General features: G+C 38.8%; 1 protein-coding gene across 1 annotated transcript in view; it reads left to right on the top strand.

Annotated features, from left to right (window-relative positions):
- Nucleotides 1–26945, top strand: part of SLC44A5 (solute carrier family 44 member 5) — a 123815-nt gene that overhangs the window by 29678 nt on the left and 67192 nt on the right. Inside the window, exon 3 of the mRNA XM_024565344.3 lies at nt 11345–11418. Within this exon, the coding sequence (XP_024421112.2) occupies nt 11345–11418 (74 nt within the window). The remainder of the gene's footprint in view (nt 1–11344; nt 11419–26945) is intronic.

Raw genomic sequence — 26945 nt, 5'->3', positions numbered from 1 at the left:
GAAACACAACCTTCACCACCCCCTTATTTTTCTTTCTTTCTCCAGCTTTATTAGGACAATTGACATACAACATTTCATATGTTTAAGGTGAACATGTTAATTTGATACACATGTATTGCAAAATGATGACCACTGTAGTGTTAGCCAATCACATAATTGCAATTTCTTACTGGTGGTGAGAACATTTGAGATCTAGTCTCTTAGAAACTTGAAGTATGTAATACAGTATGGTTTCCTGTAATCACTATGTGGTACATTAGCTCTCCAGACTTATTCCCCTTCCCACTGAACAGCATCTCTAGGTCCCCCACCACCAGCCCTTCCTAACCCCTACTCTGTTTACTTTCCATGAATTTGGCGTTTTTAGGTTCCACACGTAAAGGATACCATACACTATCGGTCTTTATCTGACATTTCTTTTAGCGTGATGTCCTCAAGGTCTAATCGTGTTATCAGAAATGTCAGGATTTCCTTCTTTCTGATGGCTGAGTTTTATACGTAATAGAACACATTATATTCAGTATATAATATTTATTATATAATGTTTATATACAATATAATGTAATATATATTGTATTGTTTTATATATATGCATCTTCTTCCACTTATCTGTTGACAGATTCTTAGGTTATTTTATATCTTGGCTATTGTGAATAATGCTGCAAAGAACAAGGGATGCAGACATCTCTCCAATATCCTGTTTCATTTTCTTGGGATTTACACCCAGAAATGGGATTGCTGGATTATATAGTTCTACTTTTAACATTATGAATTTGAATCAAAACAGTAAGGTACTCTCCACCTCTTTAGAGAGCCCTTCACTACGTGCCCTATCCTTGTTAGTCTCCTTCATAGTATCATATGAGCTTCCTTCCCAGCAGTTATTGTACGACTTGTCATCACTGTATTTGTTTATCTTTACTCACTTATCTTCTGTTTGCCACACGAAGTTGCAGGCTCACGAGAATAGGCATATTGTCTGTCTGGTTCACCACTGTTTGTATAGAATGTACCACAATACTTGGCACAGAATGGGGACCAAATAAATATTATGTAAATAGAAAATGAGTTGAAATTTTGGTTCCACAATGCTAATATTATCTGTTTTATAGTTTCTACCCAATAAGAATTTTAGCCAACCTCCCTGTCTCTCTTTCCCATCAGCCATATTTAATTTTGCACCTTTGTTCTTGTGCTGCCTTTTGCCTAGAACGGACCTCTCTTCTCCGCCAATCTTCTCCATGATTCAGAACTTTAACCCACTTCTTACAAAGTGTCTCACATACTCCAACTCACACTGAACTTTCTCCACTCTAACTATCTAAATCCTTCCTACCCATGGTACTTATTTTTACCTCTACATTTTAAACTTATTTTTTTAACGTTAGCATTTTAAGAGCATTTCTCTTTTTCTGATTTAGAAATTAGAGTATTTGGGTTTTATGCTTTATATGCCCTTCAGTCTTGATTTGGTTCATCTTCCTCTTCTCTCTCTCTCCCTCCTTCCCTCTCCCTCTTTTATATGCATACAGCTTACCATAGTAGCAAATAGTACACACCTAACCATGGGAGAAATTGCTAAAGAAGTTTTGTGAGACCCTTGGAAGGAGAAAATTACATCTAGGTGAGCCTTGGAAAACATGGGCTCCACATGAACTTACATCTCAGAATGGCAGGAAAGAGCACAATGTCAGGAACTGGGACTCATTGTGTGTATTACATTGCAGTGCTTAGTTATTAAAAAAATCTGGGACCATTCTTGGATGAAATTATATGATGGCCTAATGACTCCCAGATTAACTATTAAAATGTTATTCTGGCCTTGGCTGGTGTGGCTCAGTGGACTCAGTGCTGGCCTGAGAACCAAAGAGTTGCTGGTTCAATTCCCTGTCAGGGCACATGCCTGGGTTGTAGACCAGGTCCCCAGCGGGGGGCGTGTGAGAGGCAACCACACATTGATGTTTCTCTCCCTCTCTTTCTCCCTCCCTTCCCCTCTGTCTAAAAATAAAATAAATAAAATCTTTAAAAATAAAAATAAAATGTTAGTCTGAGTATCTTGTGTTAAAATGAAAGAGACTTACTGTCATATTTTGTGATATTTTTTATGTCTAATGATTTTACAAAGATTTATATTAACTTAAGAATTACTTATATTTCACTATTCAGCTTAGGACAACTGCAATTGTATATATTTATAAAGCTACATTTAAACTTCAAACTCCATGCCACTGAAAAATAATGGCAAGAATGATTTAGTAGATTGAATATGAAATATAAAATTATTCAGATATAAGGCCTAACAACTTGCTACTTCACCGTTATTTATATTTGTTCTGGAATATCTTTCTCTGGGAAATGAATCTCAGCTTGCCTTAAATTCTGTAAAAAAATACAACATTTAGTTTTTCTATTTCAATCTTATAAAATGTTTAATGTTTAATAATAATAGCTACAGAGAAAAACACTCATTCTTTGGCATAATCCATTTGGGCTGACTAGAAATTATTAGAACAGGAAAATGTTATTTTTCATGATTGTTTAAATAAATCTCACTAATGGCTGTGATGTACTCTGTAATTTGTCTCCCTGAACATTCATTGCCCGCTATCTTTCTCTTGCCTGTTCTGTTACAGAAGCTCTAAAGCCACACTCAGTTTTCCTGATCCCCTTTCTCTGTTTGACTTATTTCACTTAGCATAATGCTCTCCAGGTCCATCCACGTTGTTGCAGGTGGCAAGATTTCATTATTTTTTATGGCTGGATAATATACATATGCCCATTCATCTTTATCTATTCATGTGTGGTGGACACTTAAGTTGCTTCCATATCTTGGCTTTTGTAAATGAACATAGGGAGGCATCTGTCTTTTTTAGAATTAGTGTTTTGGGTTTCTTTGGATAAATACCCAGAGGGAGAATTACTGGGTCCTTCTTTGTCTCTTGTTATAGCTTTTGTTTTAAAGTATGTTTTTTTCTGATATAAGTATTTCTAGAAGATCAATTCTTAACTTATATTTTGAGGGTATCAGAAAGAAATTAATATATTGAGAAAACTCAGCCATCTATTTGTAGTTGTTAAATGTCATCTGTCTTAGATTTTTGTTCTTCTTATAATTGCAATTACTATCCATTGTGGAAGTTTTGAAAAAACAGAAAAAATAAAAGATGAAAAACAATCATATGAAATCATACTACCCAGAGTTAATGACCACTAATATTTGTGTATATTCTTTTATCTTGTTAATAATTTACATACATTATGAACACATGATCATATTATAATATGTTCAATATATTTTTTACTCTATCATGAACATGTTTTTATATAATTATTCTCAAAATTGTTTACAACTTTTGTTATAAGCAGTACAGTTTTTAAAATTCTTATAAATTCTTGCTACATCTCTACATGTTTTCATGGTGTAAATTACTAGAAATTACTACAACACATGACATGTGGCTTTCTAAGTCTCTTATTGTAAGTTGGAAACATTTTTTATTTAAAAATTTTGTGTAACAAATAGTAATTTTCTCACTTTAATATGGATACCTTTGATTAGTAAAGATATTAACTCTTTATCATATGATTATTAGGAGACATGAGTATTTTAATTTTAACAGCTGAAATTCAAAAGCCATCCCAGACATGACAATTTTTAGAACTTCATTATTGCAACAAATATTTTTGAGCACCTACTCCATGTTTCTATGTAGAAAGAATTCTAATCTATTCCAAGAAGTTCGAAGAGCACTCTAAGTTGATCTGCATTCCCTGCAAACTTAGTAACTTTGGACTGATGTCCCAACACTGTTCTAAGCTGGATCTCCCAGCACCTCTCCTATAATTTGATGCAGGTGTGATTTGGGTAAAAACTGTGACCCAGCTCTCACTTTCCTAGCAATAGACAGAGTAGTGTCCACCCACTGCTAGGTTCTTGAATACTGTGCACATTTTACAAAGATGATGAATAACATAGTAAGCCTGATTTTGTTTGACCTAGTCTCGTTTTAAACAAAAGAGACATTTGTATGGCTATCACTTAAACTTCTCTATGTAAAAAAAATGAGGTTGTCTTTCCCCTTTATAAATAGAAAACATAAATCACAACCCCTACTTTCTCAAGGCAATGGAAACCCAAATGCAAACAGGATAGAAGAAAAAAATAACCATGGAGGGTAGAGAAGCTTTAAAAGTCCAATTACTCAGAAAAGCTTAATAACACAGGTACAATACTCACATATCATTATATGACCTAATCAATCTGAATAACGTTAACATCCTATAATTTTTAGGGTATGGAGTTATTTGGTATATTTTATTTCTCAGCACCAGTTTAAATATGCTAAAAATCAATAATTCCACAAAACTAACACTTCTTTCTCAATGATTGAATGCCAGAGTCATCTTCTAAGGTACATGCAACCTTGAAGTCATCCTTCAAATTTTTTAAGAGACTTGGAAAACCTGCATTAATATTGAACACTTGGAAATACAAGGTCATGTTATCAAAAGCTCATTTGTGCTGTCTTATTAAGTTTCTGATTCTAGTTACAGCGAAATTCTTCAAGGTAATCTTTAACCTCTTATTAAACTTGTGGAAATAGCCTGTGTAACTTACTTATTTCTAAAACCTCAGATTCCACAGACACAACAGTGCTACGTGGCCTAATCTAAATCTGTGGAAACAGAACAATAGAGAACTTTTAAATTTTTGTGTTTTTTTTATTGATTAGACATAGAGAGATCAATTTGTTATTGCACTTATTTATGCATTCCCTGGTTCCTCTCGTATGTGCCCTGACTGGGGATGGAACCCACAACCTTGGCCTATCAGGATGATGCTCTAACCAACTGAGCTACCCAGCCAGGGCCTGGGTACTTTTAGACAGTGTATCTGAGAAGGAGAAGAGAAGCTGGAGACAACAAGAAGGGATACAATTAACCCTTCAAATACAAGCTCTTAGAGAACGTCACAAAATCACCAGATTGTCCACACTACTAGTCCATAGAATAGAGCTTCAGTATTTTCTAAACTTACATAGAACTTTACCCTCAAACATCCCCCAAACATTTTCAGTCTGATTAGTCTAATTAGTCTACTTAGTCTACTTTCGTCTAATTAGTCTGCTGACTAATTAGCATCAGCTCAGGTAATCTGTCCAATTCAAGGCACACTCTAGTTTGCCAAGTGTATTTCGGTGAAGATTGGAAGAGGGCCCCACGGTGCACTGTCCTCTCATGAAGCCTCTGGGAAGTGAAGCAATCATTCCACATGCTGGAGCAGACTTTTGCCTTAAGAACCTGAGCAGCAACAAATGACTCAATGGCATCAGGCAGGTGCCAGCAGAAAACCACAGAGGAACGATTCTTCTAGACTGTGGATTATAAATGCTGCCGTATTGTAGACAGGTGCGCCCAGGTGACACCAAGAACTTCCAAATGAGAGGAGATTGTTCCGCTAGAATCACTAGCAGTGGACAGTTCCTAAAGTGACTCATTAGGCAGAATGGATGTTCTGTCAGGGATAATGACTTTTAGGACTTGGCTATTCTTGCCCTAATGCTTGATATTAATGACCTTTCAGGAAGGTTGATATCATTCGAATTTCATCTGCCAAAAAGAAAGAAAACCAGTAAATGAATCAATTTCTGAATGAAGGTAAAAAGCTGTCCCTGAAAGGAAGCAGAATGACAGTTGCTGGAGAATAAGAACTAATGTGGAACTGAATCATGTACTTAACAGAGAAAACGCTCTTACCACCTCTGAATTGAACCGGATGGCTTTTCTTTTTTCTTTCTTTTTTTTTCTTTTGGTGATTTTACTGGAGATAGTAAAGTCCAGATGGCAGGTTTAAGCTTGACCAAAAACTGAATTCCCTGGAGAAAACACTTACCATATAAGGCCTCTCTTCCCCCCAAATCTGCAATTTGAAACACAGCACTGTGAATTTCAGCAGGATCTGTTTATGATGCATTAGCCGATCAGCTAGAGGTGTGCTTACTAATAACTCATGGGACTTAGATGTCTGTATGACCTTAGCATGTAAGGCTCTGTGCTACATGCTGCCATAGGGCACTCTATGGCTTAGGTCAGAGATCAGCAAACGTTTCTCTAAAGGCCCAGGTAGTACATGTTTCAGGCTTTGTGGCCGGACGGTTTGTATCACAACCGCTGAAAACAGCTGCTGTAGCACCAAAGTAGCCACATGTTTTCTACATGGATGAGTGTGGCTCTTTTCAAAAAATGTCATTTATGGACACTGAAATTTGGATTTTGTATAATTCCCGTGTCAAAAATATTCTTTTGTTTTTTAAAAGCACTTAAAAATGTGAAATTCATTTTTAGCTGTCAAGCTATACAAAAACCAGCAGCAGGCCAGATTTGGCCCATGGGCCGCAGTTTGCCACTTGCTAGTCCAGATTATAATAAATAAAAGCTAATTGCCTTTGGGTTACAATAGATGGAAGATCATTGCCTTCAGCATGTACAAGTGAATTTCTGTAAGTCTACAGAGAGGAGAGGGATCTCTTTTAGTTGGAACCTTAATGTAGGAGGTGTCATTTGAATTGGTTAAAGGATGGTATTTTAATTTTTTTTTAATTTTTACACTTTTTAAAATATTTACATTCACTTATTTGATACCCACAATTTTAAATTCATATAACATGTGACATTGAACAGTTTATTATGTTTATCAAGCTGTGTGTATTTTTTTATTGTGGTGAGGACACCTAATATGAGGCCTGCCCTCTCACCCAGATTTTCTGCACTCAATACAGTTTTGTTAAGTGTAGGCACCATGTTGTATTACAGACCTCCAGAACTTACTCATCTGGTGTAACTGGAACTTATACCCATTGAACATTAGCTCCCCATTTGCTCCTCCTCCAGCCGTTGGCATCTACCATTCTACTCTCTGTTTCTATGAATGTGACTGTTTTATTTTATTTTTTGAGCTTCACTATTTTAGTTATTTTAAGTATGTGGAATCATGCAGTATTTGTCCTTCCATGATTGACTTATTTCCCTCAGCTTAATGTCCTCCAGATTTATCCATGTCGTCGCATGCAAAATAATTGAAGTCAGGATCTCAGACAAATATCTGCACTCCCACAGCCATTAAAGCATTATTTGTAATAGCCAAGATATGGAAGCAGCTTAAGTGTCCATTGACAAATAAATGGGTTTAAAAATGTGGCATATACATACAGTGGGGTATGAGCCCTAAAAAAGAAGGGAATCCTACCACATGAAGAATGGGATTTTAGTAGATGGGGTGGACATCCACACTGGGGCGCTTTTGAGAGTAAAAGGGCTCCTTGTTCATGATTACAGCAGGACAATAGTGTAAACCCTGGCTGTCCCTTAGAAATGGGGACACATGGCGCTGGCCAGGGTGGCTCAGCTGGCTGGGCGTCAACCCACAAAGCGAGAGGTCCCAGTTCAATACCCAGTGAGGGCACACGCCTGGGCTGTGGACCCCCCTCCCTGGTCAGGGCATGAGGGAGGCAACTGATGATTGTTTCCCTCTCACACTGATGTTTTTCTCCCTCTCTGTCTCCCTTGCTTCCATTTTTTCTAAGAATAAATTAAATCTTAAAAAAAAAAAAGAAATTGGAACTTATGGTTATTCCAGAGGCAGAATCTGAAGGGGCCAGGAGCAGAGAGTCCTGAGTGCCATCACAGGAGAGTTTATGGTGTATTCAATGAATAAAAAGTTCAAGTTGGTTGAAATATATTGAGAAGAATAGAGGGAGATGAAGCTAGAAAGATAGCCTGGAACTGGAAGTGGAATTGAACTTGTAGGTTCTTAAACAGAAAGCTAAGACATTTGGAGATTTTTCAATAGGCAGTGAAGAGACACAGCGGTTTTTAACCAATGAAGTGACGCCATCCATATCGGTGTGTCCGTGATGTGCAGAATGGCTTGGCTCAGGCAGAGACTGTACGCTGGAGCCCAATTAAGAGACTGTGGCAGGAGTTTGAAGAGAGGATAAGAGAATCTGGACTGAGTCCAGGCAGTAGGAAGAGAAAAGAAGGGATGAATGGAAGACACATCAAAGAGGAGTCAAAAGAACTTGTCAATTGAATATAAAAGATAAGCTAAAAAAGGGAAAGTCAAAGGAAGCTCCGAAGATTTTACTTTGAGGTGACTAAAGGCATTCTATATTTGTGGGTTAGAAAGAGGAGGGGAAGGGAAGTATGCAAATGAATACGTAATTGTGATCCTATTCTTAGTGTAATTTGGAAAAATAAATATAAGGTAATAATGGTAGTTTTACAGTTTGACTTTACAAATGCTTTTATGCCAGGGCAGCTTAATATGAATAAAAGTTTTTAATAGGGAGTGAGCAGCTTATTGTGAAAAAAGTGGACTTTGATTTGGAGGGAGAGGGAGGGGTTTCAGGGCATATTTCTCTACAACTTACTCTTTCTGTCTTCTTTCTGGGACCCAGAAGGCAGTAACCCACTTTTAGCTTGGTACAATGGTTCTTAGTGCCTGCTATGAAAGGAAAAATGAGTCTACCTGAGGAAAAGGTAAAACAACGACAAGCCTCTAGCTGGATATGATTCTGAATTATTTTCAAGCAGGTGCTGGGTATCCCTCAGTTGCCTCAACAGCTGTCTTGAGAGACTTGAAAATTTAACCAAATTAAATTCTTGTTTTTAAAAAATAACCCGTTTCTTACAGAACACACAGGATTGTTACAGATGCCCTGAAATCAAAGGAAGGGAACAATGATAAGGTGCCACAAGTTCTAAAAACTTGAATTAAGCTTCTGCTATGTTCCCGACTCACAAAATGGTGCCTAAGCTACTTTTTAGATTTTGTTCAAATTCAATATTCTAAGCAAAAAAAAATTTCTGAAGGGTATATGTCCATGGGAAGGGGGAGGAACAGATGAATTAATGGAGAAAATGGCCACTAATGGTAATGACCTGAAAGTAAACACACACACACACACCTACTTTCAAAAGGAAAATTCTAAAGTAACAAAGGGAATCAAATCACTAGAGGAACAAAATAAGAAACACAAATGTTTTATCTAGAAAAGCCTTTCTGATTTTTGAGACACTTGAATTTTGTATTTATAATTTCACTTTGCTGAACATTCTTCTTTGTATAAATAAAATAAAATGAACCAGTCTGGCCATGGGGTATGGTCTGCTGTTTTTCCAAAGCAGTGCGCCTGAAAAGCAAAACAGACTTGAACACATCATCCTCCCTGGCCCCATAACAGAATCTCAGACACCTCCGTGTGTGAATTATTGAGAGATGCTATCCCACCATTGTGAGAGACTGCTGGGGGGAAAGGTAGTGTAGGCGCCCAGGAGTCCAGGTACTGTACTGCGTCCTTGGCACCAAAAAGAGGTAGAAATAGTAGTGTGATACCCTGTATGGAACCAAAGCTGCAAATAGGGCCCATCCATCAGTGCCTGTGGTGGGGGAGTGTGGGTTTTATTTTGTATCAACTTTCTTTTGGGCCCTGCTGCTTTCCTGGTGCTCAGTCTTCCAAAATTGGCGAAGTTTCTTTCATTTATCTTCCTAGTATGCATGTTTACCTCTTCCTGTGCTTAATACAGAATGACATTACACATATATAACATTACAATACTATGTAAAATTAGGTCATTACGAATACGCATTGCAGTGTATATTACACATAATGTAAGTATACAACTGTGAACATGCGGATACATAACCTGGCTGGCGTGTCTGGTCTCATCCCTCTCTCCCCCTTCCTGGTCGTTATGATCACACACAAGGGCCTTGGCAACAAGAAGACTTCTAATTAAAGCACTCCGGTGTTCTAGTTTTCTCTCCTTAGCTCCTCACCCGCAGGCGTTTCTTATTAGGTACCGAGCTGTTTAACAACTGTTCTGACAGGGCGAGAACCTGGTCTTGGTTAGGATGTGTCAGAACGCACGTGAACCAGAGATACCTTTTTCATCCCCGTGCAGATTTTTGCTTTCGGCAGTTGTTAACAACAACAACAACAACAACAAAAACCCTCACTGGAGCTCTGTTTTCTTCTCATTTTATTACTATTCTTATAATTTTTAAATCCAACCCAGATTCCTGGGTCGAAGCTGGATTTAAACAAATGATAGTTTGTGTATGCACTGGACAGAAATACCTTTCTCTGTGAAAGGTGCATTTCCTATTTTGGGGTAGTAGGGATGTGTGTGGACTTTCAGCTATGGCTAACTTGAATCTTTACAAAAAATTTTAATCATAACGACTAAATGAAAAAGGTTTGGCATTGGAGACCTAGACAGTTGCCTGCCTCTGTAACTACCTCTCTCGGACCTTAGGTAAGTTAACTCACTTTACTGCCATGAACAACCTGGCGGTATTCTTAGAAAATTTACAGTGAACGCAGCAAAGGTATAACAGGGCTTTATCAATGTCAGATATCACCATGTCTGTTACTGTGTAGTTATTATTTATTATTAGTACTACACCGCTAAAAATAGTACGTAACTTCAACCTGCTTGTGCTAAATTAGTAGAGCGTATCCATTCGCCCTGAAGAGCCAGCTTTTGCTATGAGAGTTCTCAAGTGCAGTTTTTAATCCTGTCAAATAGGTTGGGGTTTTTTTTCTTTACTAATAGATCCTTCATTAAGTTTCAAATACAGAATTGTAGCATAGCTTCTCACTTTCAGGACATACCTTTTACCTTCCAGCCCACTTAAAAGCTGAACAAGCTATAATTTGGGAATAGGAAATACTTCTGTTGAAAACCTCAAGTATCCCTGCTGGATCCTGGCAGATCACCGAATGTCTATGAGCCAAATGTTCTGTATACCTAACTTGTTGATATCTAGCTTACAGGACAGCTGTGAAAATTACAGTTTTGAGTCATAAGAATAGTTGTCACTTTACTTCCCATAGAAAGTTTATGTAGTTAGTCCTTAATTTAATAATAGTGTCCTTAAGTGTGTATGTAGGAAAACATAGAGACAGGGAGGAATGGAAAAGAGCTATCATTTTATATACATACCATGTGTTGGGGAGGCATGAAGAGGAAAATCATGACATCAAATAGTTTACATTTCAGCTTCAGGTAAAAGATCATTGCTTGATGTTGGTATAATCTTATCTTTAAAAACATTTTTACAAATAAAAACCAAGAGAACAAATACTAAGAATTCTGGGGGAGCTTCTTTAGTCACGAAATTATGACCCCTGAATTGCTGTGGAGTCTTTGCTCGCAGGAATACATTGCGATCTACCTTTCGGAATTATTGGATATAAAATGGCATATTGTTATATTTTGTGCAGTAAACAAGAATTCATCATGGACGCCTTTTAATTCTTTATCCTTTCTTTGTCTTTAGGGGTTGTACAGATGTTCTGTGCTGCATAATCTTCATACTGTTCATCATTGGCTACATTCTTTTAGGACTGATAGGTGAGTCAATACAGGTATAGAAGATTTTTAACCTTTGCCAATGGAATAACTAAGTCAGTGTCATACTTTTACCATTAACCATTTTCTTCCTAAAGCCATCTTATTGTTAACTGTTATCTTTTCTAGAGAGAATGTGGCTCACCAGGACTCACTGCGTAGCAGATGCAGTGAAAAAGAATCACAAAGTAGTTTTTCCAAGGAAAGCTCAACTTAGTTAAGTAAATACAATGATAAAGAATGAAGGAAGAGCTATGGTTTCTTTTAAATCATTTTTACTTTTGAAATGCTATTAAGCAGCTAACTGTGTTCATGTTACTATTTACTAATAAGAACTAGGGCCTAGATCATTTGAGGTAATAGATAAACTTTTTTGTAGGAAAATTAAAAGGAAGTTATTAAGAGTTTTACCAGACTCTGAGAGAATATTCATAGGTTATATGCAAGTAATACCCCACTTTGTACATGGGACTTGAGCGTCCGTGGGTTTTCTCGTGCGTGGAGGTCCTGCAGATAATCCCCCGGGGATGTGGAGGGAGGGCTGTATTATGATAACGGTAATAGAAAGGGGAGTCTGAAATGTAAAGAAATAGTGATAAAGATGTTTAATGTAATTTCAGTCTTCTTTCAAAGAGAAATATTTTGTGATATGATGAAATAAATCTAAAGGTCATGTAGCAGCATAAAAAAGCAGAAAGAAAAAAAAGAACTTCATCAGATAATGTATTGACAGGTGAGAAATCCTATTGCCTTGGCCTACCAGAAAGAGATATCCTGGTGTTTTTTGTTAGGTTAAAGATTTTCCTATGAAAGTAAAAATAAAAAGGAAAAATTAAAGAGATTCTTTACTTGGATTTTTTTTAAATTGCCAAAGGAACCGTATGAATATTTTCTATGAAAAGTTTTTTGCAAGTGCATATGAATTTATTACATTTTCCCCCAGAGACCCTAAGTTCTTTCCTTTGGAAGTTGACCTAGGAAATTTGAATATATTATTATTAGGGTGGGAGCTATAAAAGTCAGATAATAGCTTCTAATACCAATAACTAATGCCTGGACTTAATGTGGATAAAATGTATTAGCAGAAAGAAGGCTGTGCCTACCTAGGGAACAATGGCAAATACTCTTTCCTGCTTTTCCAGTCCTATCTTCCAATAAGAGAAGTTCTTTGGGAACAGCAATTGAAAGTAATTTCCAGAAGATCATCTCAGTAATACAATGCAAAAACTCCTCTGAATTGGAGAATTAAAAAAGCGCGGCAGGAAGATAAGGAGGGAGAGAAGACTAAAGGAACATAAATCACAAAACTAATGTACTCTAAGGCCTTTAGAAGGTTCCTTTGATATTTCTTTAAACTATTTTAATGTCTAAACAGCAATGTAGTTTTAGCATAATACACCATCCATAAATTGAATGTTCTAATAAAATGAAATTTCTTATTATGCAACTAATGGAATTTTAGCTTCTTTAACTTTGGGACACATCTTTCTTGTCAATGTAATTTTTTCGTTTGTTTTTACTTTTTGCCATAGAATTGAAATCAGTTGCATGAGAAAAAGAAGATTTGGAGTCAGGCAGATGCAGGGTTTCCTCAGATTAGTTGGCAGACTTGGGCTACTTTCTTCACCTCAGATTTGTTATCTGTGAAATGTAGAAACACTACCTACTTTGCAGAGCTATTGTGAGAAGTAAATGAAATAATATTCAGGTACGCCAATAATGCTACATAATAGTACTAGACAGTACCTTTGCTACCGTGTGGTTCTGAATTTTAATAAATTGCCTTTAAATGTAATTTACTCTATTGTTTCTATGGCAACCCATAATTTTGGTTATTATAGTTTGAATGCACACAGGAACTTCATAAGGATCTCATACTGTTCCCAGAATCTTTTCATTAGGAGGCTTTATGCCATAATCAAATAAGTGTCTCCTCTCTATCTCAGAGCCGGTCTGCTCTAATCCACGGAGAAATTCCTTCTGCCCTTGCAAGAGCCGGGAAAGCCATTGCCACTCTGTGTCCTGTGGAGACAGGGGAGGGAAGGGCTGGGAGTGCTACCATTATCCCCTCTGGAACAAGATAAGAAATGCCCCTTTCTCTTTAACGTCCCCAGATTTGATCTGTAAATGCCTAACTCACACAAGGAAATTAGAGGATAAGTGTTTCTCAAAGCAAAGCTGTGGTCCACACTGAATTAATTTAGTGATTCCCCCAAATTAATCCTGAGGCCACTGATGAAAGTGAGTGGCTCACCCAGTTTACTACATATATATATATATACTTTGTTTATCTGAAATGCAAATAGCCTTACAAGACTGTTCCTAAGATGAATTTAGCTGTTTGGCTATGTCCAATGTTGGACTAAAAGAAGAATGAAGGAGAACAACTGGCAGAGGTCACCAGGAGTATAAAGAATTTTTTAACATGAAGGAACATATACCTTTACCTCAGGAAAGATGATGCTAAGTCAGTTTCACTGGTGTTATAAGTTGTTTGGCATCTTTAGCCATTTTGTTAGATCAGGACCTTCTTAGGCTTATCTTGAGTCCCTGTTTTACCTTAAAACAGCTATGTTTCTCACAAATTCTGCTGAGGAAAAACTGGCTTTTGCCCTTCTTGTGGAATATGGCTAGCTAGCATGCAACAAAGGCACTTGACATTTGACTGATGAAAAGCAGAACCTCTATTCAAGTGAGTGAAGTGGATTATGGGTAGAAGGTAATCAAATCTCCTTGAAAGATCTAACAAACATTTATAATAATAGCCCTTTTTGTCCTGCTTCACTGATGGTTGCTATTCAATTATTCGCTAACTAGAAAAAAAGAATAGGAGTATTTCTTATGCAAATTGTTCCTTGCTATCCTTGTGCTAACATTATGTATACAATAATAGCACAATTTTAACATGCAATAATTCTTTTTTCTTTTCAAATGAATTTCCAGTTGAGTGAGTTATTTCCTTGTTGTATTTACTTAGGAAGCACTTGGAGTTCAGGTCCAAAGTTTGTTTTTGTTTTTTAATTTTCCTTAGGAATAATTATCACTATTAGTTGAGACACCAGGAAGTTAACAAAAAAGCAAATCAGTGCAGACTAGATTAGAACTCTGTCGTCATACTATGAGAAGCCCAAGACACCTGAAGAAGCCATGTGTAGGGGTCTTGGTCAACACGCTCCTCTGAGCTCCCAGGGGTAGATAATCATTATCAGCCCTGTAGGGTTTTGAACGATTGAAGCCTCAGTGAACTTCTGGTTGCATGAGAGATCCCAAGGGGCCCACCTGAGGCTTCCCCAAATGTCCAACTCCCAAGACCATGAGCAAAATAGAATTGTTGTATTAAACCAGTAGATTGGGTGTCAGCGGCGGTGGGCAGGGTGGGGGGGTTGGTATGCAGCAACAATAGATAAGCAGAACAGCTTATCTATTGGACAATAGATAAGCAAAAATTTAGTACCTGGTTTAACAAAACTTAAACATAGGCATGGTTTTGAAACCAGGTTTGAAAGCCCATTGGGTTGTGAGGAGACTGTTGAGAGAATTTAAAGGAAAGGGAGGAAAATGGGATTGGAAGCAGGAGGGAAGGGCATCTTGCTACATATTTGTAAAATGTTTGGCACACTGTTGCCAATGGTAATGTGGGAAATAAGAAATGTACCTAATGAATTCAGCGATCTAGCTGATGAGATCATTTTTAGGAGAGGAACGGAGCCTGAGGGGCTTCATCTGTACCAGACCTGACTTAGGTGAGGCGATGAGACCCAGACCTTGAGCCTGACTCCCGAGGATCTTGGGAGGGTGTCAGCATAGTGTGTTGGATTGTGACGGGGATGCAAAACACTTCTAGTCAGGAGCTGGACTCTGGTAATGTTAACACATGGCTGCAAATTCTCTCCTGTTCCTTCCTTTGAGAAGTGGGGTCTGCGCCCCTTCCCCTTGAATCTGGTAAGGCTTGGGATTGCTTCCCCAAAAGAGAAATGAGCCAAAACAAAGCAGACCAGTAAAGGTCCTTGACATGCAGGTAATTTATAGATCAGTGTGAAGAACTAAAGAAGGCCATCGTGGGCAGCTGGAAATAGTACGACTGAAAGTACCAAGTACGGAAAGAAGTAAATTTACATAATTCAGTCTTAAATACTTCATGAAATGAGGGAGAATAAAGAAAATAGTTAAAATGGTAATCAAATGTGGTCAGACTTGACCTTGTCATTTCTGGTATTAAAGACTATGTTCATTGTTTTGGGGGTAATAATACAGTCACATGTCTACTTTTCCATTTATTGCTTAATGAAACCCAGCATTTCATTCTCCTCCCTGATGTAAGTTGCCCCAAAACACTAAGGAGAGAACAGTCTTATTTCCAGTTCTAGGTGGGGAGAGAGACCTTCTAGTCTACTGGAGCTCTGACACTTTAGTTGATGCCATTGGTATCATTTCTTAGTTGATTCCTCATCAGGATCGTTCCACCACTGCAGTGGCTTCTACACTAGGATCCAAGCCGGTAACTTTTTACGTCCTCGCACTAAGCTTGGCGAGCACTCCCTAAAGCGTTTCTAGTGTTGGCTAGGCAGCCCCTACTCTCTGGCCCTGATGTGAAGCCAGGGTCCCAGCCCCGTCTCTGCCTTCAAGGCAACTTCCCTTTTAGGCTTTTGTATTTCATTTGGCCTACTGCTCTAGTTCAGGGTCAGTCTGTTCTGTCCTAAATTGAAATCTCAGAGAGAAAAGTTAGGGTTCTTATATTTTCCTTCTCAGAGCAAATTGGTTTTCCCCATCTCAAGGGATATGAGAATGGGACAAACCATACTTTCGTAAAGATGATCTTTTGAAGGACACAGATAACTCCAAGATGACTTTTTGATTCTGTCTATACAGAGAAGCAGTTAACAGGTTTCTGTAATAAACAAATGAATATAATTTTAAAAATTAATTTGTGCTTCACCAAGCATCGTGTTGTTGTAGTTTGTGAGCCTGGTGTTATGATTCTAAATGTCACTTTAAATGTAGTTTGTGGTGATGGAGAGTGACTATGGTGGGAAGTCACACACTGTGCTTTTATTTATTTATTTTTAAGGTTTTATTTATTTTTTAGACAGAGGGGAAGTGAGGGAGGAAGAGAGGGAGAGAAACATCAGCCCTGGCTGGTGTGGCTCAGTAGACTGAGTGCCGGTCTGTGAACCCAAAGGTTGTTGGTTTGATTCCCAGGCAGGGCACATGCCTGGGTTGTAGGCCAGGTGCCAGTAGCAGGTGCGCAAGAGGCAACCACACATTGATGTTTCTTTCCCTCTCTTTCTCCCTCCCTTCCCCTCTCTAAAAATAAATAAATAAAATATTTTTTTAAAAAAGGAAAAAAGCAATGTTTAAAAAAAGAGACATCAATGTGGGAGAGAAACATCAGCTGTCTGTTTCTCCCAAGACCTGAACCAGGGACCTGGCTGACAGCCCAGGCATGTTCCTTGACCAGGAATCAAACTGGTGACCCCAGGCTGTGCAGGACAATGCCCAACCCACCAAGCCACACCAATCAGGGCACACTATGCTTCTAGTCTGCTTAGGGACTATAACATGAGCCTACCTGTTGGATTCCAGCTTGGAAACATTGACTTAGCAAAGTAAAATAATTTCTCCCAATAAAAAAGTAAGAAATTTAAAGAACTTTGGTTCCATCATTTTTTAAATTGCTCTAGCCAACGTCTTGAATAATTTATTATATTTGTAGATAATGGAGCCAGTATTAAATGTCCTTTTGCCTTCTTTCCAAATATATAATTGCTTACAAATTAAACTACATATCTACACTTCTTTTGAGTTTGGAAGTCTTCATTGTAAAAAGGAAGCACTTTGTTTTGACTGTTGCTTCGACAGATTTCTTTCAGTGCTGAGTGAGATTTTTACTGTTAGTTGTATTTTGCTGAATACATGCAGTCCAGATGATTTCAAGTGGAATATTGCTAGCATGAGAGAGATGGATTTGTGCTCAAGGACACGACCCTAACCTCACCATTGGGTGGCAGAGGCCACCTGTGAAGTGATAAACACCATTTTTCTTATCCAGGCAACCGGGTACAGCGCTGCTTCCAAAAATGCTTCTACAGCAGCAGGGTCATCAACACAGATTTTCAACTTCGCTATCGTGTGTCCTATTATCTGCTTCATTGCATTTGTAAATTGCGTGTGTTAAAAAGCCATAAGCACAATTTGGCAGGCCTGTTCCTCACATATTAAAACAGTTAAAATGTACCTTTAAGGGATACAAAATAATGATTTGAAAGCCAACATTCCCAGCCAGCAAGTGTTTAGGGAATGCCTTAGCTGCCCCAAACAGATTTCCAGTTAATTTTTAAGTGTCAGTGCACGCAGTTGGTCCAATCACGTTTTCTCCTTGACAGAGGGCCTTTTAATGGCTCCAACTTCCGACTTGGCCCCAGAGCACAACAGGAACATGCTCTGCAAGTGTTTGAAAATGAGAGATAATACTAGATAATGATACTTGCTCCTGGTACTTCAGTGATGTCCATTTCCTTGATAAGAGCAAGAGGAAGATTTGCCTGAGTAAAGTTTTTACCCATCTCTCCCCAATCTTTGCTTATATGCTATGATTACCCAAATAGGAGTGTTTTACCAATCATTTCTCTTTTCTTTCATTCTTACACACTTCAGTTTAAGTGTTCTCTTCAAGTTATTTCTAAGACAGTGCGAAAATTAAAGGGATAAAATGATCAGTCCTTACTGGCTCTGACTGCTGCACAACTTTGTCCATTTGGTTTTACTCACCAGTAACCCAGGCAGTTTAACTCCAGAGCCTGTGCTCTTAACCCCTGTGCAACCTGCCTCTATTTACTAAAGAAGATGAATGGGGATTCTTTAAGTAACGAAAGTCACTGAGAACACGCAGACCAGAACCCCCTGATATGGGGCTAATACTTTTCTCTCCCTCCTTTTACTCCCTCTACCCCCAATTCCACACAGAGTTGGCTTAAAGCAGCAAGTGTCAAAAAATGGCACAAGGGGTGTAGGTGAGGAGCAGGTGTTCTTTTGCAAGCAAAAATCATAAACAATCTGATAGCTGCAGTTTCGGCCCCACGTGTGTACGTGTGTGTCGTTTACACTCAGTAATTGTTTGCAGAATTAGCCTGTATTATGTACCCACTAAAGAGAAGAGCACATCCTGTGTGATAATCCACACCTACTAATACTGGTTTAGTGCTTCCTTCAGTTAGTGTTTCTACTATAGAATAAACAAAATTAGGTCAGATAGTAGCTCCTTTGGGCTTTTCTTGGCCAGGAAGATTTCAAAGGATTTTATGGATCATTTTTTAAAAAGGGTGTGTTTACTAGTAGATATTACTAATGAATATTGCACGTAGCATTTTCAGATATAATAAATTACATCCATTTTTAGGAATGATGAGAGTTCTTTTTTCATTTAAATCAAGGAAGTGTTGCCAAGTCTAGAGCTACAATGAAGCAAATAAACACTAAGATGAGTGACACAGGATGTGTGATGACCTTGAGTTTTTCAAGGAAAATTTGAATAGACAGAGAAGGACCTACCTGAACAAAACGTTTTCCGTGGATTGCACGGCTGGCACTGACAACAACGTTATGCTAAAACAATCTTCCTGTAGCTCATTAAGAAAATACCTAAGATACTGCCTCTCCATCTGCACCTGGAGCCGTCCTGCAGCCTGCGCATGCACCACACGGGTTTCCTTTCCATCCCCAGTGCCCATCATCCTCCACCCCTCACAAGGCCTTTGTCCAACAGCCCTTCCGATGGAAGCCTCGTCGTGCCTCCGTTTATTTGTCAGGCCCTTGCTCCTGCATTACTTCTTTAGGGACATCATCCCTGACCTCTCTCATTTGGTCCTTTGCCTCATTGCACTGTGTATATATAGCTCCTTTGTAGTGCTTGTCAAAATTGTAATTTCACATTTGTGCAAATAATTCATTAAAATCAATTCCCCCAATAAGCTGTAAGCTCTGGGAGAGCAAGGACCTTTATATACACAGTGTCTAGCATGATGCTGACACATAGTGGGGACTCAAAAATATTTGTAGAATGAATGAAGAAAAGAATGAATACATTTCTGTCATTATTTCCAAACACCTGTTTACCCTAAAAATACTATCTTCTAACGTGAATAAAAGCTTGAACAGGTTGTGAATAGAGAGAGACTAATATCAACTTAGAATAACTGGAATAAGAAGTATATTAAAGTAATCAGCCCTGGCTGGTATAGCTCAGTGGATTGAGCGTGGGCCTGCGAAGCAAAGCATCACCATCACCGGTTCAGTTCCCAGTCAGGGCACATGCCTGGGTTGCAGGCCATATCCCCAGTAGGCGGTGCACTAGAGGCAACGACACACTGATGTTTCTCTCCCTTTTTTTCTCCCTCCCTTCCCCTCTCCCGAAAACCCTAAAAATAAATAAAATCTTTAAAAAAAAGAAGTATATTAAAATAATCACCATAGAATCAGTCTTGTAATAAAATAACAAAGATATAAAAAGCCTAATTTATTTTCTTGGTTTATTTGATTATTTGCCCATTTCCTTTTAATTCTATGTCTATTTTTTATTAATCTGTTTTAAAAATATACATTGTCCCATATTTTGCCTTCTATTTCACAGACTCCAAAATTTAGAATGTGTATCTTTCTGCTCTTTTTTTTGCTATCCTATGTGACAGTAAATCATGAGAAAAAAGAATCTGAAAATCCTATATCTCTAGTTATTTTATGTTTGTTTATTGTTTTAATAAAGTCCTATATGTCTTGCTGAACATATTTAAAATTCTACCCTTGAATAAGCTGGCCTCTTGTTCAGAATATAGGCTGAGCATTTTTCATTACCTCCCCCATCTCTCTCTACCCTCTCTTTACCCTGCTCTGTCCCCTGAGAAACTGGCATATAATTTATAAGGATTACATGACAGGTTCTCTTGTCCTGTGGCTTCTAATTTGTTTTGATCCATGAGAGGTATCGACAATAGATGGAAGGGTGAGAGAATGAGTCTGTGGAGTTTATTCACCTGACTTTTGCCGGTACACCCTCCTACCTAGGGCTCCAAGTCCTGTCAGCTGGCTCTTTCCATTTGGCCCGTCTCCCTGGATACAGACACCTCCTTCCTCCCTCACCCCTTCAGGCCTGAAAATGGCTCCCCATTGTCGCTAGCCTCTGCACAGCTCTGCTGTGTGTCCCCAAACTCTACCCATATCTTTGTAAATATTTCTCTATTAAACTCTCTTTAATTATTATGCATGGCAAACAACATGTGTTTCCTGCCACGACCTTGCTGTATTCTAGACAAGAGCCACCTGTCCTCCAAAGGTATTGCTGCCTAAGTAGTGCTTTAACTAGGTCTTCATGTGGAGTTCTCCTGTCCCACAAAGCTGGCTGCTTCTGGGGGTCGGGGTCAGTGTTGGCCCTCCACTTCTGCCAATTTGTCATGCAAGCCTTGTCAGGAGCCAGGTCAGCCTTTGTGAGTAAAAGTCCATGTTATTAAAACCCAGTCATAATCTCATTCCTGCGGTCACAATTACTTTTTCATAAAATTATTGAACAAGTACTTTTCCATCTGGTGACTAAGATGCCTCTATAGAAGGGTCTTTAATAAGCGACCACATGAGACATCAGTGTCTTCATATTCTGGGGTCATTTTGAGGTTAGTCCTTCTAGTTTTTCAGCAAATTTTCTTTCCATTCATTACTTAATATTTTTCTTTTCTGGTCTATGATAATGTGGCCCACCAATTGGCCTCTGTCAATGAACAGATAAGCGATTCAGGTAATCTCTTCTTCCCGTCAAAGTAAGTAACTAGAAAAATGTCCCCCGATCAGTGCTAACAGATCCTCCTTAGCCACCTATAAATCTGGGGCCTTTCCGTGAGCCATAGGGCTGTGTTAAAGCAGTGCCTCGGAATCAACACACTGTTATTGTGAGCAGTCTCCTAATGAAAACTACTGGTGCCTTTTTGACCTTCACAAGCACTGAATGAATATACCACGTTGGCTCAATACTGATGTGCTGCTGGGAGCCACTGACTTCAGGACTGATGGATCAGATAACACTCAGTTCAGTTCACGATGGGCTTCTTATGTCATTGGGTGATCACTCAGGGTCCAGGAGCTGCTTCTCAAAAGAACAGTTATTTGCTGAAAGAACATGGGTTTTCTCCAAAATCCCAGGGACCGCCAACTGTGATTCTGTAATAGGCATTTACCACAGGCCCCATACAGCATTCTGCTCTCTGATAGATATTTTAAGCACCATTGAGTCCATTCTGCCATATAGACCTAGTGGCAGAACTGCTTGTACAGTATTATCTGAAAAGCATTTTATTTCTCTGGGTCCTGCTCCAATCAGGCAGGCAATAAGTATTGTGCCTCTTTCTTAATAGCAGCAAATAAAGGTGCAGCAACTTACTATTTACTTTGGAGGTGATACCACCACTGGGCTCCTCAGGTCTTTATTGGAAGACCCTTGTATTTTCATGAGATTCACTTTTCACCCAGTAACATACATGGCTTGTCTAAGGTGTGAAGATTACGTGCTCTCCAGCGGTCTCCAGATCTTATCTACACGATGCCGTCCGTGTAAAGAATCTGTGTGGTATCCCGTGGAGTAGGGCTATTATTAACCTCTGCAGACTAAATTGTGGCAAAGAGCTGGGAGGTCGTACAAAGTTGAGGGAAGATAGTAAGGATGCGTACTCTCCCTGCCAGGTGAAGTAAATGCCCCTGGTGTTTTCTGTTTATTGGGAAGGGCTGAGTTTTTGTTAGATAATCTGCTGTATCCAAGGTGGCAGAGGCTGCTTTTATTTGTTTTATACAGAGACTGTAACTTAAAAAGCAGCTAAAATTAAGGTCGTGGCTTGGTTAAGCTTGAGGGAACTCACTATCATTCTTCAGAAACCATTGCCCTTGGCACTGACCAACCAGCAGGATAATATAGTTCCCTGGGGGAGAATGTGCTAATTACAGAATAGTTTTTATACTAAATACTGATGTGGTCATCTCTACATCCTCAGAGTCTCTGTGTATCTATCACAGGGAAGGCCTAGTGAGTGAAAGGCCACGAATAGGACGATGATGATGAACAAGTCAGTATGAATGACTAGGAACTTGACCGTATTCTACACTGGTACTGTAAGATAATGCTTTAGTGTTAACTTTAAGAATTAAGGTATATAGGTATCAGGTACTCTGTAATTGGTTAGGCCCTAAGGAGTATTTTAAATCAAGACAAGGGCAATACATATTAAATTATACAGTGAAGAAGCAAAAATTACTAAAATTCAACAATTATAGCTATAAGTTAAAACATAAAACAAAGAGAAAAAGAGGATTTAAATATTATGAATATTTTTTTACAAATCTACAGCATTTTGTATCATGTAAGATAATACTGATATAGGCTCTGATAGACCATCCAGCTTATAAACAGGTGGTGTAAACTTAGGGTATCAATAAATACAGTACAATCCTGTAAAACAAACAAATAAATTTATGAATATTTATACTGAAAAGAGATGATTCAACTGCTTCCCTCCAGTACCTAAAAGATGTTTTAAAAACTATGGGTTGATTAGCTGTCTGTTGTTGCACAGCAGGTTACCCCGAAATTTGGCAGTGCGAAAGAAACGTGTTACGTCGGTGTGTGTGCTCAGAACCTGGGGACAGCCTACCTGCTGGCGCTGGCCCCGAGTTCTTCATGAGGTTGCAGGCGGAGGTAAAGCAAGGCTGCCGCCCACTGAAGGCTCGCCTCAGGCCCGCAATCAAGAGGGCTCCCTGGCACGGATGTTGGCGGGAAACTTCAGTTCTCACTGACTGCTGACAATCACGTGGGCTTTTCTGCGGGACTGTCTTGTCTCACATCAGACGGCTTCCCCCAGAGCTAGTGATCTAGACGGGAAGACGAAGAAGCTGCAATGCTGTACGTGACCTACCCTGAGAAGTCACCCGATGTCATTTCTGCCACATTCTACTCATTAGAAGCAAGTCACTAAGTCTAGTCCAAACTCAAAGGACAGGGACTTAAGCACCATCTTTTGAAGGAAAAATGGCAGATCACTTATGGACATATTTGCCAACAATGGTGATAAGCTCAATAATACTAAATTGGATTAAAATACAATAAAGAACACTTTTTTTGAATACTCCAAAAAAATCAGGGAGACAAGACAAGACAATATTTTGTCTGTATAAAAAACTGTGTATTTTTTGACAGCTTTAAGAGTATGAATAAGCCAGTGGCTCTCAACTGAAGCAATATCACTGCCCAGGAGGCCTTTTCAGAAAACTTGAGGTGACTTTTTGATTCTCACAATGTTTGGGGCACTACTGGCACTCAGTGGAGGGAAGCCAGGGAAGGCAGATGTCTTGCAGAACCTGGGACTGTTCTGCACAGCCGAGAATTGCTGACCTTCCTGCCTGAATGTCTCATGTTCCACTCATGTAGGTGACGTGTTTTTAAATATTTAAATCTAGAACTTCTGTGTTAAAATTAGAAATGTTATTTTTGCATAGTTTTGATAAATATCAAAATAATATGAAGAAAGATTGTACATTTTGTTAGAATTTATTAAAATGTGTCGCTTTAGAAAATGATATTGTTGACAACAGCACTTGTATTATTTGAGTCTCCCACACTCTACCCCTGCACCCCCCGCAATGACAGCCGCCACACTCAGTGATTCTATCGGGAGGTGCGAACACCCGACTCGTTTCCCTGTCTTCTAGATTAATCACAAGTGAGCATTTACATATTTATATGCATACTGCTTAATTAAACATTATTCCCTTCTTATTTCTTATTTGCATTATAGTTACGGCAGTTTGTTGATTTTTAAAAAGAAATTATGTGTATGGATGGCTTATGGTATATGTGCATACTATTTCAAGATTATAAAAGGAGCATTGTTAATATTTGTTATAAAAATATTTGTGGCACATGGTGGGGGTGGAGAAGGGCTGACGGACAAACTCACGATGTTATGATGCTATTAATCACCGCATGTGAGAGACCTCGACGTGTGGGGGGAAATATTCTGGAACAGCTCTGTCCAGGAAAAGCATAATGTGCCTTACACATGTAAGTTAAATTTTCTAGTAGCTCTTTTGAAGGACAATTTTTAAAAGATGAAATTAACTTTAATAATATATTTTATTTAAGTAGCTATAACTATCATTTTAAATGTAATAAATAGAAAGAACTATTGAGATATTTTCATTCATTTTTTGTTCATGCTGTCTTTAAAATCTGATGTGCATTTTGTAGTGACAGCAGGTCTAAGTTCAGCTAAGCCACATGTATGTGTTCAGTAGACATGCGTGGCTAGTGGCTACCTTACTAGACAACACAGTTCTAGAAGTTTCGTGAAAGGAACTTTCGAAGAAAGGCAGTAAAATGTAAGAGGTCCTTTAGATTCATGTGGAAAGCCCCATAGTTTACTAATGGACATAATAACTCTTATGGCACATCTTTTTTTCCTCCTGCCATGTTCCTCCAGTGGAGGTGGATGAGATGTAGACTTGATGGAGCAGAGAAAGCAAACCGCATACCCGTGACTGGGGGACGTGGCCGATCTGGCCCATGCAGCTTTCAGATCAGAGACTCGGCGTTCCAGTTCAGACACAGGCCATCTGCAGTACGACTTCTCTGCCAGAGGCTGTGTGGAGAGGTGCAGCGGCAGCTAGTAAACACAGCCACCTGCCACGGTTCAAAACTGCAAAATTAAGAAGGATCATTCCTCCTTCGACACTTCTATCTTTGTCTCCTTCTCCTGTGTTCCCAGGCATCCTATCCCTCCTAATCACTCTCCCTCTCCAGCTAAGTGCAAAGCTCTTCTTTTCAAATGACAAAGGCTCCTAGAGTACCTGTGGCATCTCCTTTCCTAGCATATGTGTCCAACATACTGCTGATCCTCATGTAGCTGATATCCTTGTCGTTTCCCACTGTTAACAAGCTCAGTCCTAGTTTATCCTTTAGTGGGCAGCATTAGAGCTACTGGAGTCTCGTGATTCAAGCACGGGCCTTAGAGAGCAACAAACCTGACTTTAAGCTCTCTTTATGCCACTTAAAAGCTGTGTGATCTTGGGAAGTAAATACAACTCTGAGCTGCACTTACCTATAAAATGTAGTTATCTACCCCATAGGGTTATTGTGAGACTGCTTTAGAGTTATTGTGAGACTCCAGTGAGACAATGGATTTAATACATTTAGCATGGTACTTGACACATTGTGGGCAATTAAATAAATTGAAGCTTTTACTAGTGTACTATTTCCTCAATCTATAATTCTGCCCTACTCCCGGACACCTGTCTAAATCCTAGGCATTTTTTCAGTATTTCTCAGATCCCACTTCTTCTCTAAGCCTTCTACAAACTTTATTCTTTCCTTTTTATGTGTTTCTTGAGAACTTTGAGGTAACTCCTCTGGGATTGACTTCTAGTACAGGATACATGCCTGTCATGTCAAGTTCTTTGATTAACGGGTGGATGATGCAAAGGGAAAATAAAACAATAGCAGGTGCCGCTGATGCCTCCCCCCCAGCCCCTCTGAGTTGGCTGGCGGCTATGGCAGACAGTTGTACCTTCTCACTGACAAGCATGTTGTACCCGGTTCCTTGGCAGGTCCCAGCAGGGTGGAGCCAGTGCTGCCCACAGCAGCACCCTCCTCATTAGCATGTCCTTTATTGGCCTCGCCCCTTCTCTGGCTCCCTTTCCTCATTCCCACTGAAGCTTCCTGGAGTCACTTCCTAAATTAACTACCTTCATCAAAATCCTTGTCTCGGTGTTTGGTTTTGGTCCAACCCAGATAAGACAGGAACTAACATTACCGAGTTCACGTTGTATGTCAGGCATTCTGTTTTCACTCTCTTCTTCCATATTCTCAACATTCTTATGAGGCTCGGCATTCTTTTACCCAATTTCCATAATTTATAACAAATGATAAAGCCAAGACTCAAAACAATTGAGGGGCTTGTTCAGGGTCATAAATATATTAAGTAGCAAACCTAGCAATCCAAATGCTTAAGGGCCTATTTCTAAATTAATAATTATATGGAAAAGCAACAGAACATTTCAAGGTAAAGTTAAACATAATAGAAGAAGTGAAGTCAGGTAAAATTAGATCTCTTTCTTTGGTTTAGCCAAAATGTGATAAACTAAGATTTAAAACAGAATGTAATAAAATAGTGTCAGGAGACATAGATGTTAAATGCTTAGATGTCATTTAAATGACTTATTTATAGTCCACTTTCTTTATTCTGGGAAATAAAAATGGGAAGATATGGCAGTGGAGAGCTGTGAATGAGTCAGATTGTATAAGAAGGTATTAGAAGATGAAGCCAATTTGGCCTCTATGACATTTAAGAAAGAATTAGACAAAGGGGACTTTCCTGGGTACTTAGATACTAAAAGGAAAGTATTGGATGGATGAGAAAAATTATAGAGAAAAATTTCTCTACCATATTAAAATTCTCATTGAGAATTGATTTTTTATCTTTCCAAGTCCCACTGTCCATTTATGTAAG

This window comes from Desmodus rotundus, chromosome 3 (assembly GCF_022682495.2).
Source record: "Desmodus rotundus isolate HL8 chromosome 3, HLdesRot8A.1, whole genome shotgun sequence".
In the NCBI taxonomy this organism is placed as follows: Eukaryota; Metazoa; Chordata; class Mammalia; order Chiroptera; family Phyllostomidae; genus Desmodus; species Desmodus rotundus.
This window is presented reverse-complemented; position numbering and strand designations above follow the sequence as displayed.